At 47.0% G+C, this 16,320-nt stretch overlaps 2 protein-coding genes across 5 annotated transcripts in view; both read left to right on the forward strand.

The window, feature by feature from the left end:
- Positions 1 to 16,320, forward strand: part of LINGO3 (leucine rich repeat and Ig domain containing 3) — a 1,135,152-nt gene that overhangs the window by 488,598 nt on the left and 630,234 nt on the right. The window lies entirely within an intron of this gene.
- Positions 1,312 to 16,230, forward strand: LOC144797758 (uncharacterized). Its single transcript, XM_078668519.1, has 7 exons — positions 1,312 to 1,467; positions 2,007 to 2,099; positions 3,856 to 4,084; positions 6,390 to 6,535; positions 11,074 to 11,187; positions 13,520 to 13,652; positions 15,981 to 16,230. The coding sequence occupies exons 1-7, from the start codon at positions 1,393 to 1,395 to the stop codon at positions 15,983 to 15,985; spliced, it is 795 nt and encodes a 264-aa protein (XP_078524645.1). The 5' UTR covers positions 1,312 to 1,392; the 3' UTR covers positions 15,986 to 16,230.

Raw genomic sequence — 16,320 nt, forward strand, 5'->3', positions numbered from 1 at the left:
TCTATATACTAATAACAAGGCCGTGTTTCAGGTGTTTCTTTTGGTACAATTTGCTTAACAAAGAGGTAGCGCCCGATGTCACCAGTCTTACCTCACCTTCAGAAAGTACCGGTCCATCCTTGGACTGCCCTCAGACCACATAAAGGCCAACTGGACTCATAATATGAAGTGACCATTAGCCAGTCCTAAACTCCCACCATATAAGTTCCTGATGAAGTCTTACGGGTCTATGGTCTTTGTCCAATTTTGCTTTCAAGCGCAATTTTCAATATAGAAACACTTTTACAAGCAAGGATTTTCCCACCAAAACTGTGGTTTTGCAGGGTAATCCCTATAATTCATGGGCCAATCTACTTTTAGAGGACTTTTTCAAAGAATAATCATATTTTTTTAGCTTAGAAATGTGTTAACGATCACGAAAATTGCAAAGACTGAATCAAAAAAATCTCAATAAAGTTGCTATTGAAGACTTTGCAACTTTTCACACTAATGCTCTTCTTGGGGCAACAAGGAGAGATTTGCCTGCAAGCCCCATTTCATTTGTTGCTCAACTAGACAGTCCAGGTTTTCAGTCACCAGCCCTTGGGGGCAGATTTACAAGCCCCTTGCGCCACATTTCCCATGTTAAAAGTGACGCAAAGGTTGCGCAAGGGGCTTGTAAATAAGCCCCTTGGTTCCAAGTGCCAAGTGCTTGTAATTTTGCTTTTCCCCGTTATAATTTGGGGACTACAAGTCCCAGCATGCAGAGGCATTTGAATTGATATTTACAAAATTGTCCACCCGAAATCATTTTTGCGAGACCGTGAGTTTCCCTCTCCCATTTCTAGCATGCGTTTGCTTCTCTCGTGCCCGGGGTTTCATTCCAAAGTTTCCTTAAGTTGTCCAGTTTAAAAACCTTTGCAGGTCTTGGCGAAAACTCAGTTTGTCCAGGTTGGCAGCGTTTGAAACGCGCCCCATGCCACTCGTGCCCGCTGTGCACTCTGGCGTTTGAGTTGCGTTTTGGCCATGATGAAGAGAGACAGGACTACAAATACCAGAGTGCAACGGGAACAACCTGGCTAGAGTAGCTCTACGTATGACATATGCCAATAAAATGACTCTTCAGGTCTGACCTGTCTTTTTAAAAATATTACTTGCACATGCCAAAAATGTTGTTTCATTACAATATTATACAAAGAATGTGAGAAAGAGTGGGGTTTGTGATACACTCTGACTGGTCCAGCGCGCACTGGAGGAGAGAGGTCACAGCCTCGTTTTGAAGCAGGGCGGGCGGGCTCCTCCTCGTTAACTTAATTGGGCTTAGCCCCGCAGAGCTGATAATTGGTGCTGTGCGGGGCTGCAGAACTCGTGGCCCACAGACCTTCTCAGCTCGCCTCCTGCACACCCCGCGCCATGGCACAGGAACCCGCACGCACTCCTGAACCCACCGCGGAGCCCGCCAAGACCCCCTCGACGGAGGGCGCCGAGGTAGGATGGAAGGGGGTGCCCGCCGGCGCGGCGTCCTCCCACGTGGAGACCGGCGATGGGTGGGGATGGCTGCCCATCACAGGGAGGAACTTTGGGGGCGGTGGTTGTCGGTGCTGTGCCCTCAAGGTGGGGGTTGATGTCGGGTGATTAATCAAAGAACTGGGGTGCACTAATTGTTAGCCAAGAAATATGATGCCTCTAGTTATCCACAGGAAGTGCGGGAACTCTTTACCCAGTAATTTGATTTTTGATTGGGGAGGTGGACGGAGTTTGTTTTGGTGTGTGTGGTGGCGGTGTTTTTTTTTTGGGGGGTGGGGGGGGGGTCGTTTTTTTATGGTTTTCTGTATGGTGGCGATTTGTGTGTTTTTTTTTTATTTGGGGGGGGGGGTTTGTTTTGGTGTGTTTTTTTGGGGGGAGGGGGCGGGTGGGTGTGGCGGATGGACTTATTACACATGGATGTAAGTGGGAAGCTCACTCCAGGTGGCAGGCAGTGCTGTCTCTGAGTGGGATCACCTACCTATTTCATTCTCTCTTTCCAGAAGAAGCTGGCGGTGGCAACAGACTGCAGGCAAGGCGCCCCCGTCAAGTCGCTTTTCGTGCGCGTTATTACATTCGGCCCCCTGAAATATGTGGTGAGTCTTCAAATCTGTTTATCAGGAGGGTGGTGGTACGGGCGATGGCCTTGGGGTGGGTGGAGAGTCCCGGTCAGATATCTGGACGGACTTATTCTTTGAAATGTCAGTTCGTCAAATACTATTTTTGAGTTCGGTTCTTTTAGCAAAGCGACCAAACTTCCTTCCCATCTTAACAGTGAATATTTTATTTTTGGGAGCAGCTGGAGTTTTGTAGGCAGCCTACACTGACCTCCTAAATATATGCTCCCTGCGTTACTCTGAATTCTACTTTAATGTAACGAGTTTCCTCCTGCCCTATAGCGTTTTTATTGCATTGAAGTACAAATTAAAACACGTTTTGTTATTCTCCTGCCACTACTGGTGAAAATGTGTTGTCTTGACTCATTCGACTTGACCAATCACGGCTCTTTATGTAGAACACGTTATTATTGGAGTAGTTATAAAGCTAGGCCTGGAGCCCCGACTCATAACCTGATTGCCATAACTATATATTCTGCTAACTCTCTGGTATGGAAATCTTAAGTTGTCAAAGAGCAACTATTTCGAATGAATCCTCAGTCTGGGAAGCCGAGGAAAAGAACTACAGTTCCCAAAATGCATTTCAACTAGAGGATGGCGAGGTGTAATGAACTAGCTGGTCAGTTGCTTGGTTCTATGTCGGAGGCCATGATGTAAGAGCACAAACAGCCATGTTTTTTGGGTCAGAGCAAAGTCTCCGTTTTGTTCTGGCAGGATTTGAAACTAACTTTACCCGAAGTATTCTTTTGGATATGATCCGGCATTTCCGAATCCTGAAAGCCTTTCACACCTGCAGATGAACCCAGCACACACCGCTGTTAGCGAATTTCATGTCGACAGCGAACTTTGCAAACTTTGGCTGCACCTGGAAGTGTGAATGCAACTGCAAGAGGAGCCACGCTTTCTTTCATCTTAAGATGATGACCTTAATATTAACCTATTGTCCCCACTCATTTGGGGTGCGCCACCTTAGACTTTTTTTTAAGGAGAGTTGTGAGCAATGTCGGGGAGCAGGGGGGCCTGTTCCACTTTGAAAGTGGTGATATTATTTCCATAGTATCTTTCTTCACATGTACATCTCAAAATGTCACGTATAGCACACTAGTTTAATAGACTGTAGCGCTGCCGTTCACACAATGAATCTTGGAAGCTCAGACAGTTAAACGGTACAACAGGCTTAGGCCACTGGGTGGCCATAAAAATGTTAGTGAATGTGATAGACCGAGTAAATGTATGAACAGGAGATTTAACATAACGAGAAGTGCCCTCTGTCACCAAAGAAATAACTTCTTCTAAACTTCAGATGAAGTCTCGCCCAGGTATCAAAAGTATTAGAAAGAATGTTACCCCAGAACAGCATGTTCTGAAAATGCACATGTTTTTCCATGACCCGTAGTACAAAAACATGTTTCTGAAATAGCTAAGCTTCAGATAAGACATGTTTGACGTCGTTTCTTGTAATATTGCACAGTATGGTCCTGTAAAGACAGATTCTGCCTGATTTATCAAGTTCAGATATGAGACACTCTTATTATGATTTTTAGCATTGTTCCAACAACGGGCACAATTATGCCTAACACTGTGGTAAACTAAACCCATTGATCCAGAATGCGGTTGCTTTGAGTTAGGCTGGCCGCTCATTGGATCTGCCCACTCTGGTGCACTTTTCATCTGGTCTGAACCCCTTTCCCTCAAACCCCGTGTGGCTTCATTGTGTTTTGTTTCCTCCTTCCAGTTTAAGGTGCTGCAGAAAATGATGTCTCTAGTTGGCTTCTCCGTGGCTGTGGAAGATGTGGGCAGTGCAGACCTCCAGACCACCTCGCCCACCTCTAGGCGCGTCATCACCGGGAAGAAGAGACTGGGCAGGCTGGCACGCTTCCTCCTCTCCGTCGCCCCACAGAGGCTCCAGAACGCCCTGGGATACCCGGCGTCCAAAGGCCTTGGGGATGGCGATGTGTCTGATGGTAAGCCTTCTGTTTCAGTCGAGGTGCAGGGCCTGCTTTGGGGTGCATACAGGGTTGATGCTTGTGTAATGCATTGCTGCCACCTAAACTAAGTCTGGGCGTACCTGGGTGTCTTTGGATGAAGCGTCGTCTCCAGGTTGTTTCTTAAAGGTGGCTCCGTTGGCTGAAGAGCATCTTGAAGGAATATCTGGAGGCCAGAAGAGCTGACTCCCTCGATTCTGCTTGACCCTGAGGCTTTGGTCCTGGATCCAATTGGTTGTGACTGACCTGGAACTCGGAAAACTTTAACCCTTTGCTTGCTTCAGCACATGTTTCACATTCTCCAGAGTCCCTCATTAACATGGTCATTCTGTACATAAACTAATCTTTTAAAGTTCGCTTGGCAAGCTGCTGACACTGTATGTCATGCATTGCAATGAAAGTTGGGTTGAATCGTAATGTGGAGGCCATTGGGAGTAGATTTGTGTAGTAATTGATTTATTGATGTTCGTATGCATAGATATTTAGGTTGAGGGTGGAAGAAACGGGTGAAGGGTCTGGGTATACCTGGGGAGAAGGGATGGTGGCCCATTCATTTGTGCAGTCGAATATGGAAATGAGACGTGCAGTAGGGTGAGTGTACACAGAACTGGAATAGAAGTGCAGATATCCTTAGTGGAAAAGGTTACACGTGGATGCCTAAAAGAGTTCAGCAAGGCTAATGATTCTACTCTGCTCCCACCCTGATTAGTGCCTTCAGGATTGTTCAGGTTTTGTAAATTAACCATCTTTCTGAGGATTTACGTTTAAGTTTCCATGGAATAAGTTGTACTTACCCGGAAGTAGTTGTACCGAAGAGGTGTACGTTTCCTGTGCAAGCAATTCCATGCTGCTGAATCCTAAGACTGGCATATTGCCAGCCTCTGAGGGATGAACTCTCATGCTGGTTCTAGAACTACTTGATGTGTAGATCATCTTGGAGGGGTGTATAATCAGACTCCTAAGATTGAAAATGTCCTCTGTAATTTCTCTGTATACACTCTTTGTTGATGGTGGTCTTAATATACTAGGAAGCCATGACTATGGCCGATACATGCTTTACAGAACCATTAAATATAGCATGTGTTCCTTTTCTGCCCCTCATCGGAGCGTAGCTGGTCTGGTAAGTCCTACACCTTTCTAGAAAACTAAAGGCACGAGTGCCTTTTTTATTTTAGGTGAGGTGATAAGACCATAGTTAAAAACATTCAGTCTAACACAGAGTTGGTTTTTGTCTTTGAGGAAATGCAGAGAAGAAGGTTAAATAGAGCTGGTGCACACGAAGTAGGTATTGCAAGGTAGTAGAGTTGGGTCTTGATATTAACCTATCAAATGCTATTGTCGCCAGTCTGGTGAATCTGCAAGGCTGTCCAGGATTGGCCAAAAGTTTGCTGCGCATCAAGCTTGAGTGGCCTAAGTTATCAAACTGTACCGGTTTTGCATGGCACTGCCTTTCGAGGTCTCTTCATTGTCTGATCACACATTTCACAACCCCTCTTTGTGAATAGTGCTCTTTCTTGGTTAGTTGCTTTGAGGATTTGTGTCTGTGACTCAGCTCTCTGGATTCAGATAACTGGGTAAATCTTTCTTGGTTAGTTGCTTTGAGGATTTGTGTCTGTGACTCCGCTCTCTGGATTCAGATAACTGGGTAAATAGCGTCAACCCTGATGTTTAGACCTTTCCTTAATTATGGCACTTTGTGAATGTGTAATTGTCACATTTGTATGTAAGTGTTCAGTGTCCCTAACATTTTTCTTTTTTTAGGAGATCTATTCTATACCATGAGCATGTCCATACAGTTCTTTCAGGAATTTACTAGAATTTGAATGTCTGATGGAATCCATATGCATTTGCCACATTGTACAACCTTTTGATGCCTGAACTATGCAGCGCTCAACAAAACAATATCAAAAAAAGCAACATTGATCAGTTTGGCAAGTTTCCTTCAGTAAATGAGTGCAAAATGCTGGCGTAATTTGTGTCTTGAATATAAGGGTTGGATAGTCTGGTCACGATCACTGTAGTTTGATCCTGGAGTGATACCTGCCCTGTGAGCCCTCTGCCATGATGGGCGTGGGTGTGCAGCTCCAGCGTGATCCAAGTAGTGCATTGGGGCACTATCTCTGGAGGTCTCGCCCTTCTCTCATGCCTCCTGCCGATGCCTCTTAAGAGCTAGTTTTGAATACCGTAATGAGTGTGCCGTTTACAAGGTCTAATATTTCCTTTATCTTGTACATGTAACGATTTAGAAAGGTCTTTGACATATCTCTGGTCATTCTTCTGTCAGAGGTGAGGCAGTCTCCCACCAAGCCCTGCGGCAAGGGGAGCAAGAGGAAAGCGGAAGACGTGGTCTTGGAGGAGCAGCAGTCCTGGATCGAGGCGCTGGCCGAAGACCTGCCGGATGAGAACGATGAGGGCGATGTAACTTACCAGGTATGGGCAGGCCAAGAGGTGATGTGAGCCGCACTGGTCTTACAGCTGTGCTGTACTGTCCAGAGTTTGGCCACAACATGGGCAGCCCTACGGTCCCAGAGGCAGTCAAAGCAGCATGTAAAAGCCTCAGGGGTTCCTGAAGATTAAGTAAATTCGTATCCCAAGATTATTGTGCCCACACAAACAATTAAGATTAAGTAACTTTCACAAAATATCAACAGACTATACAACCAGAACATTTGTGCTCAACATTACACAACACGTACACATTCATTCACAACACGTACACATTCATTCAAACAATACATTAACAAAAAAAATACTGACGGAGGGTCCTCAATTTAGTCCACACAAGATGGAACCTATTACAATGTTACTTTACATTTTGCCAATCTTGTGATACACATTTACGTTCTTGCCTGGATCCTGTGGCTTTTCTATGTACTTTCCACAGAGCCGTTGCTGCACAACTGGGAAAGGCCAGCCATGCCCAGAGGCTGACATTTCTATGCTTTACCAGAATATACAACTATTTCAAATAGGAGGATAAGACCTAATGAGTTTTCCGTTTTTATGCAGTTATGGCATACTACCTTTAACCTGGATGATTTTTGCTTCTGTAAAAATTCCGCGTACAAGCATTTTTAATCGCTGCCCATCCCAGTGGGTCCCTGATGATCAATCTCAGCCCCTCCTTGTGCAGGAAGTTCACTACCATGTAACTGTCTGAAGCGTGCTCAGAAATCTAAAAGATCAACTCGTGAGTAGGGTTGAAATTGACTCCCTAACTGGAGTAGGTGACATTTTGGGCTTTGAGGTACGGAAGGGTAGGACGAACCATGTGTTTTGGCAGTAAAATCTGCCACCAATGTTTAGCCTGAGGTTATAAAAGGTAACCTGTTTTTGGGCGTTTTTTTGCTGGGGTCTCTATGTATGCATGCAAGTGTGTATGTATGTGTATATATATGTGTGTATATATGTGTGTGTGTATATATATATATATATATATATATATATATATATATATATATATATATATAATGTGACATGATCCCTTGAATGATAGTTTACAGTCTGACTTTCAAGAAATGAGATTTCGAAGTGCAACGTTGAGTCTGAAGTTGGCAAAGAACTTTCATTACACTCAGTTCACAGAAGCTGATTATTACGTGGGTAGAGTATGCATTTCTAAGGTGGGGCAAGTGTGTTGAAGCATGTGGACAGTTTAGAAGTTGTTGGACTTGGCCCTTAGGGCGGGTTCGCCCCTAATCTCTTTGCTTTTATTTGTGACCCTGTGTTAGTGATTTTTGGGTCTCTGCGCACTTTTTCCCTGTGTCCCAGGGTAAAGTGCGTGCGTGTAGTATGGCTAGCCTGCCCTCCCATAGGAATGCATGGGGAATGTGTGTGTCCCTGGTAGTTCCTGATGCGTGGGGAGTGCAGGCTCGAGTTTGGTATGTGTGAACTTGTGAGAGTGAATGCTGCACGATGGTATGTGTGGCTTGTATGTGTCTAGTTGGGAAGTGCTACTTCTGGACATTGATGTGTGTGTGCAGTGAGGGTGCTGGAGCATGATTGGCTGGCATGCCAGGCTCCAGGAAGTCTGGATGGGTCTGCCCGGTGGTGAGTGGGAGATTAGCATGAGTGATGTGTGGGAGGAGTGTACCTGTGTCCTGGATGGGCTGGGTTTTCCCCACACAATGCTGGCTCCGCCCCCCTGTGGTGTCTAACGACCCTAGCCTCCCCAGTGAATGAAAGGGGTGGTTGGGCGATCAAGGGTGCTCCAAGACCAGCTGCGACTGGTTCTGCCCCACCCTGCACCCTGAGACAAAGGAAATGATGTATAAAAATGGGGCTGTGTCCCTACAGAAGTTGTTCTCTTTTCTGATCCTGCCAGAGGGGGCTGTTGCTGCTGCTGGGGCCAGGAGGACCGCCACTTGGAGTGTCTCCCTGCCTGGAGACCCAGTGTGCTGGCTCTGGCCCAGCCTTGCCCCCCCCCCCCCCCTGCCTGCCTCCAGCCCTTGCTGGAGCCTTGTCCTGCCCTCCAGTGCTGGGGAGCACGGAGGATTCCTTGCCTAGCGCTTGAGAGCGCTTTATTTGGCCCACAGCGCTGTGAGCGCTTGATCTTGTCTCCTGGCGCTTGGGAGCGCCTTTTCCTCGTTGCTAGCGCTTCAAGCGCTGTTATGGTGCTTATCGCGCTGAGAGCGCTGCTCTCTTGTCCTGTGGCGCTTGGGAGCGCCTGTCCTTCGTTGCTAGCGCTTTGAGTACTTTCGCCGGTGCCCACCCGGCATCTGTTCGCCCCGTGAGGTGATCTAGCGGCGCGGGTGTCACCCCGCTCATTGGCCGCCTTCATTTGCCCGTTTTGCGTTGCTATTCGGAGCCGGTGCCCACCCGGCATTGCCCCGTGTTTTCCTCGCTGAGGAGAAGCAGAGAAGGAGAAGCTGACCGCGTCATACCAGAGTGCGCTGGGATTGGCCCAGCCGGCCGAGCCTCCCGCCGCGTCATCGGAGGAGGAGGAAGCAGGAAGCAGCCTGCGTTGACCGGCCGAGGCTCCCGAGCGAAGAGAGCCCCGGGAGAAGGAGCAGAGCCTGCCGCGTCTGGTCGAGGCCCCGGAGAGTGAGAGGAGCCCGCCCGCGGCACCAGAGCCGCCGCCAGACAGCCGGTGAGTGACAAAGGGAGGGGCGCCTGGACACATTGTCGGTGTTCCCCCCCCCCCCCCCCCTTTCCCAGTAGCGCGACCTCGCGCTCATTTCTAGAGTGAAGCCACGAGGGCTTCAAGGGGGCATTCCCGGCATCTCGAGTCCCCCAGAGGGGGGGGGGGGGGGACTCCAAACAAAGGCCCCACGTGTTCGAGAGTCCCCAGAAAGCCGCACCTTGTTGTTCGTGAGCCTACGAGGCTCTTGGGGGCAGTTGCCCTTGTCCTGAGTCCCCCGAGAGGGACTCCACCGTGCCGGCCATTGTGCTGACTAGTCCCGAGAGACTCGAGGGGCCAGGTCCTTTGTTCTTGGAGCCTGCGCGGCTCAGACCCGGCCCCCTCATTCTTTGAGCCCAGAGAGGCTCCCGGCCACATGTTGTTTTGCGAGACCTGAGAGGCTCGAGTGCCCAGTTCATTGTTCCAGAGCCCAGAGAGGCTCAGCGGTGCCACAGTGGTGGTTCTTGAGCCCACGAGGCTCCAACGTTGCCCTAACTTTCCCTGCACCAGTTGCCCAGCACTTTGTGGGCAACTGCCACGTTTAGGCCCCCCTGACTTTGGGACACAGGGCGTCCTAGCCCTAGAGAGGCCAGTTGGCCTAGGGACAGTCACAGAGGGTGACTTCTGTGAGTTGGCGCAATTGTTCATTTTCTGCACCTCTGAATGTATTGTTGATGCATCATGTGGTTTCCTTCCTTACACCTCTGAATGAATGTTATGCATTGCATCATGTGTTATGTTCTTACACCCCTACAGGTACTGTAATACGTATGTGGTTGTCTTTCTCCTAGTGCAGGTGGTGCTAGTGAGGTCCTGGTTACTAGTAGTTACTGGTTGTGTGCTCTATTTTTATATTGTGTGCTACAGTGATTTTACCTTCTAAAGTGCTATTTCTAAAAGTGTTACTTCTAAAAGTGCATACCCCTGACAGTGGAACAGGTGGCCCTGTCCTGTACATTATCCCTTGTAAATTCTGCCCGTGCCTCTGGCACAGTGTAACAAGATGCGTGTCTTATCTAATGTGTGTTTATTATAATACAAAGGCTATTTTTTATATAACCTTGTGTGGAGTTTCCCTTGTGGTGGGCCCTGGGTGTTGTTGCTGGGGTGCGTGCGCAAATACTTAACTTACATCGCCTCCAAGTTTAGCCTTGCTGCTCGCGCCACGTTACCTAGAGGGTGAGCAGGGGTTATCTTGGCGTGTAACTCCCTTGTCCTGACTTGGGAGTGGTGGTCTCTGACTGACTTTGGCGAAAGCCCTGGCCAGCCAGGGATCCCACTTCCAACAGAAGTCTTGCAAGTGATTTACTGGAATGCAAAGTAGCCAATTTATAATTCAGATCGTGCATGTCATTCACGTTTATTGAAGTAAGTTAATAAGGAAGTTTGCTCTGCTGGTGTGTGTCAGTCTGTTCCTTGGTGAGTGAAGGGATATGAGACTCCAGGAGCGGTCCAGTGAAGTCTCATACAAAACCGAAACTGGCTTCTACCCATTTGATTCCCTGTCGAGGCACACACTTCGCTGTTGGTGCCTGCTTGCCCAGTAGATTGAGGCCAGACTTGCTGTCCTGAGCATTAGTTCCAAGTCCTGTAACTGGAAAGATTTGTTTGCACAATCGGTTGTAAAGATCTCGGTGTAACTTGCTTCCTAAGTTTCCAAAATGTTTGCAAAGTCAGGCTTCCCATCAGTTTCCTCTAACCAATAATTGAAGAGGCTGGCACCATATCAATTGAATTTGGCTCCACAGCGGAGCTAGGTGCACTAGGACTTCTTCAATTTGGGTGAAATTCAGTTTGGACTGAGCATTCCAGCAGGTTGCTAACTATATTTGTTTCGGCCCTTTCCCAGCTCAGCAAATCGGAGACAGACAGCGAGGAGTACCAGTCCAAGAATGACACGGAGAGCGACCTTGAGTTCGAGGAAAAAGATGGCATAATCATGCTGAAAGAATCCGCTCCAGAGGTAAGTATGTTTGCAACAAACTCAGCGGTACTTCTTGGCGATGCACTACGAGCAATGGAGAGGATGTAGCCTTATGGCTAGAGCGGTCGACCTCTAAGTTGGGGAACCGGGTTCGAGTCTCTGCAATGACTCAACATTCTGGGCAAATCACTTAATCTCCCCGTGCCTAACAAAAATGAATGTCTTCTTCTGTAAAGAAACTGGCGCTAATGTAAAGCTTTCTGATACCGGATGCCTCTGGTCTACTTCGCGCTATATAAAACTCTAAAAGAAAAAAATGACCATGCTTCTTGGTGAGGTGCAGAATCCTGCGATTAGCTGTGCTAAAGTGGACTGTAGGAAGTAAGTGTGGAGGACTTTTGGGTGCTGAAAGCATTGAGGACCTGCTAGTAGTGAGACTTGTAAGATGTGGATCTGCGGCCAGTCAAGCCTTTAATAGAGTATCGATCAACTGTCCTAGAGACCTATATGGAAGCACTGACCACCTGGCAGTAGAATGAGGTCCATATAGATCAATCAACCTGCTACGCGTAGAAGGCCTGTATGGAACAGCTGTTAGAATGAGTGGGTATTTGAGGCGTGTTCCGTAGGATAGGTTTCATGTGAATTACTTTAATCAAAAAACAATGATAGTCCCTGAAATGTTCATATCTTAAATAAGACTTACTTAAATGTAGATCATTGAAAGGCTTGTACGGTGATGCGCCCCATAGGATCAATGCTATAAACTTTTTATCTGCTGTGATTTTATTGCCCCAAGCGAGATCTGTATTGCGCCCCCTCTAGTACAGACAACACCTACTTGCTTGTGGTTGTGATCCCTAGTGTAAACTGCGTACCTATCCACTGCATCCGTACGGGAGAGACTCGTTGCTTGTCATGTTTTACAGACTGAATTTCTTTTGTCCAGTCTCCATTTCAAGCCTTGTCATTGCAATATGTGGAATCTTATTAAAAAAAAAAATGGGAGTTCTGACTCTAGCCCCATCGCCTCAAGGACCCACCAACGTTTCCAGGCCTCGAACATGTAGTGCTGCTAGACCAGGTTGTGATAAAAGGCCGAGCATCTCACCTGGCTGTAATCCGTGCTACTGTCTCGCTAATCCCCCAGTCGGTGGGGAATATTTGTTGGTCCTGCTTGTGGATGGTGCTACTGAAAGATGTGGATAAAGGTTACGTGACTGTAACCTGTAGTGATGGGGCATAGACTGACACGTGAGCCTATGCTGGTTAAAGTGGACCTAGAAGCTTATGCTCCAAAAGCTTGAAGCTTTATTGTTTTAGTTTAGTTTCCTTTTACAGCTGTTGTCTTCTGACTGCCCACCTGCGAAGCAAGAACTCATTAACTGTATGATCTGAGGCATAAACGGGTGTGAGATCTGACCACCCTGTTGTGGAAAGGTCTCTACCCAATGTCGCCCGTTCTAATAATGGATTGAAGCAGAACGTACTCTAGGTCGAATACCAGTTTTGTAGGGATAATCTTAGTAGGGCTGTTGGATGACTTCATCATTTGCATATAAGAAATGTAAAGTTCTGTATCTTGTCCTACTCTGGTCTACAAACCTCAACCAAGCTGCATCTCCTGTAGGACAACTAGCACCCCTTCATCTTGCCTGAGCCTCTTCTAACTGTCGCTGGCCCTTCCCTGGCATAAAAGCCACAACATTGTCTTATCCATTTTGAATACGATAAGCACACCTGTGCTGCCATGTTTCCTGGCCGCCTTACTGATCTGCAAGCATTTCTTAATTTGAGCCAGTGGTTTCTGGTGGGGCGCACTTATTTTCCTCATCAGATATTTAGAAAGAAATTGAAAGGGGGGTGGGAACACAGGGGGAAGGTAGTGGGAGGAGAGACAGGAAAAACTGTAACCAAGGGGGAAAAGCAGAAACATCTAAGTTGGATAAAGGAACAGGAAGTGTCTGATACTGGATTGAAGAGATATGAGGTGGATTCAAGACTACGTGCCTACATTTAATAGCTGATTGTGCAGAATTCCAACCAGAACTGTGCAGAATTCCAACCAGAACTGTGGCTACAAGCACTTTCTTTTGCACGGTCTGGAAGTGACCTATGGATGTGGTCAACTTTACTCCATTTCTCAAAAAAGGAATTGATCGCTCTCTTGTTATAGGTTACCGAAGTGGAGTATGGACTACAAGAATTGAGATATGAAGTTGAAAGCTGAATGAAGGCCCTTGTCCAGAGGCTTTTTAATTGACCATTGCCCTAGAAGAACATGGGGTAGACCTTGCAGGCTCTTAGGGCTTGTGGTGTGTGATGTGCCTGCTGTCGTGTAGCTTACTCATGTCTGTGCGCTCCTCTTTAGGATGCTTCTGACGGAAAAGTTGTGGTGAATGGGGAGACTCCAGCGAGTGGAGACGCAGTGAATGGAGACTTGACGAATGGGGCGCCGGAGAACATGTCGAATGGCCATCAGGAGCAGAATCCCAGCTCAACGGGTAAGTATCTTGCCCTTTCAGCACATGGGTTTTGGTTTCATTGTTCTCTGTGGGGACTTGAGGGATGTCTTACATCACTTTTCAGTGATGTGCAAAAAATATTCAGTGTCCTTGTCCTTGTTTTGCCAGGTTTTCTTTAACGTTATTTAGTAACCTTCTGGCACAGTGGTCTCAACGTTTTATTACTGCACTGCCTCATGCTTAAAACAATAAAAAATCTGGCCCCCAAGAGTGACAAACCTTTTATAACAATTCTATAAAATTGTCACCTGAACATGTATTATAATTCTAACCTTGAATTTGCGTTGTGATCCCTCTTCAAATACTTTGTTGTCAACATGCCATTTGCTGACTGGTATCCCTTACAGGCCAACATGGTCCACAGTGGGCTCCTGTATCAAATGAAAGTAGGGAGGGGCCTTTGAGGGTTACCTGGAACCGCCCCACCCTTTTACACCCTCTCCCATCCAGGAGATGGATGTCAAGACCTTGCTGATGGGCCTTCACAGTCGTCCCTGGCACTCTTTCCTTCACTAACACCACAGCACTGTTTTCAGCATGTCCGTTTCCCTTCCAGCAGGGGCCAACACATTATTTTTCTCGCCTAGAGCGTGGTGCTATTCACCCACAATGTGATCAATTTAGTCCCCCCCCCCCCCCCCCTTGTGGGTGCCCGCCCCACAGTTTGCAGACCTCTGATCTAGCAGCTTGATATGGAAATCAAATGGGATTTATATAGCACGACTATCACCCGATTCGGTATCCAGGCGCTTGCAAGTTCAAGTTCAGGCACTTATAAAGCGCACTACTCACCCAGAGGGTCTCAAGGCGCTGGAGGGAGGGGTTTACTTTTTATCGAATAGCCATGTTTTCAGTTCTTTTCTTGCAGGTTCAGTTGACCTGGCTGATTTGACCTATTCGATCAGCCAGGTCTCGAGTTTGAAATTCCATAAGTGAGGTTATGGTATGGATATACTTGGAGTTTTTTCCAGGCTGTTTTTTTCTTCACTAATGTATTTTGCTGTGCATGTAGTAAATCAAAGGCACAAAGTGAAGCGGGGTGACGCATGCAAAGTGGAGTTTCGGTATGTGGTCTGACCTTCAGTGGGGCTAAGCTTCATTGTTTAAAGACCAGTCACCCTCTGAAGTGCTAGTACACCCTATCGCAAGAGTACATGGCAGCCTGCAGTCTGCCCAGCTTCAGGAGTAGGGAGTGGTGCAGCAGGTGCATATGTTACACAAAAGCCTCTTTGCCGAGGGAAACGAATACTTAAGTGAGTCACGGCATGTGGGATGACGTCACTGGTCCTGCAAGGTTAGTCTTCGTTCATGAAACGCTGAACAGCATGTGGTGAATTGTCCTTTCTGCAGTCCTATGTTGCCAGTTGTGCGTCTTTTGTTCTGCATCACCTCCGTTTAATACTGTCCTTAATAATCGGTACTTGGCAAAAAAATGTACCAGGGTTCTTGTCAGGCCACCACCTTCTACCACACATTGCCCCTGCCAGGGATAGAAACACAAGTACTAACATTCACACTCCTACAAGTGTAACAGTTCGGACTATTTAAGGCCCCCAAAGCTATAAGAATGGTTTGGGGGACAGGTAGTATTCATTTTAATGTATATTGTTAATGAACTGCCATCCCGAAATTAGCCAGACTGCCCCACCTTCTGCAGTCTGTCACAGGCCCTGGTGCTGGCAATTCAGTACCAGTGCAGAGCACAGGAAACCAGGCACAAATTCAGCACTATTAAGAATACAGTACCTGCACGTAGATTGGAAAAACATTTTTATCCATAAAGTCTTGGTTGAGGTGCAACTAGATAATGTCAGCGCTGAAGCGAGCTTGTTCTGGGCGTTTTTGTTTTGTATTCCAGTTGAGTTTAGAGCGATGAGGCATGCATTAACTTGGTAAAGTTGGCAGTAGCGGGCTGTGGACATGAATCTGGATACACAAGTGTCTTTGAGCAAACTTTTTTAAGTGGACCGGTCAGTCTTCAGTTGCAACTGCTGCACTAGCTCTTGCCCAGTGGATTAACTAGCACCCCACACACCCTACCGATTATTTTATTAGCCACAAATTGTACGTTGCCACACACACATTGATCCCACGTTACTGAGCGACCCCTTCCCTCATGGTCTTGCCCCTCCATTTTTTTCTATTCCATGGTGTCGCACCTCCCTAAGGTCTTGGGTGTGGGCATTTTTTTTGTTATGATTTTTGAAGCACCGCAATTTGTGGACACCTATGCCGCTCATGGAGAGCTCTAGAAATGTGGAATTCGCAATACCAGCTGACTGAGTCTCTCCTTTGTTTCTTCCCCAGAATGAGATGATGAATGAGATGGTCTGGAGATCTTCAGCCAGTGTCAAGCTTTTGCGTGGAGCCAGAAGACCGCTTTCGGATGGTGGATTGTCTGGGGCTTCAACGCTTTGTGATGGGTCTCGTCTACATCTATCCTGTATGCAGTTTCAACATCTAGTGTTAGCAGAAGGCTGAGTCCATCCGAGCGTATAGCTGATTGTGTGTATTTACAGAACTAAGAATGTAATCAATAAACGTATTTTTTCATGTCGCTCATTCTTGTATTAATTTGCTTTATAAAATAGCCCTAGATTCTGGGAGCTTAAATGGCCGTTCAATCCTGTCAAATTCTGCTTTTTTG

This window comes from Lissotriton helveticus, chromosome 12, assembly GCF_964261635.1.
Source record: "Lissotriton helveticus chromosome 12, aLisHel1.1, whole genome shotgun sequence".
NCBI lineage: Eukaryota > Metazoa > Chordata > Amphibia > Caudata > Salamandridae > Lissotriton > Lissotriton helveticus.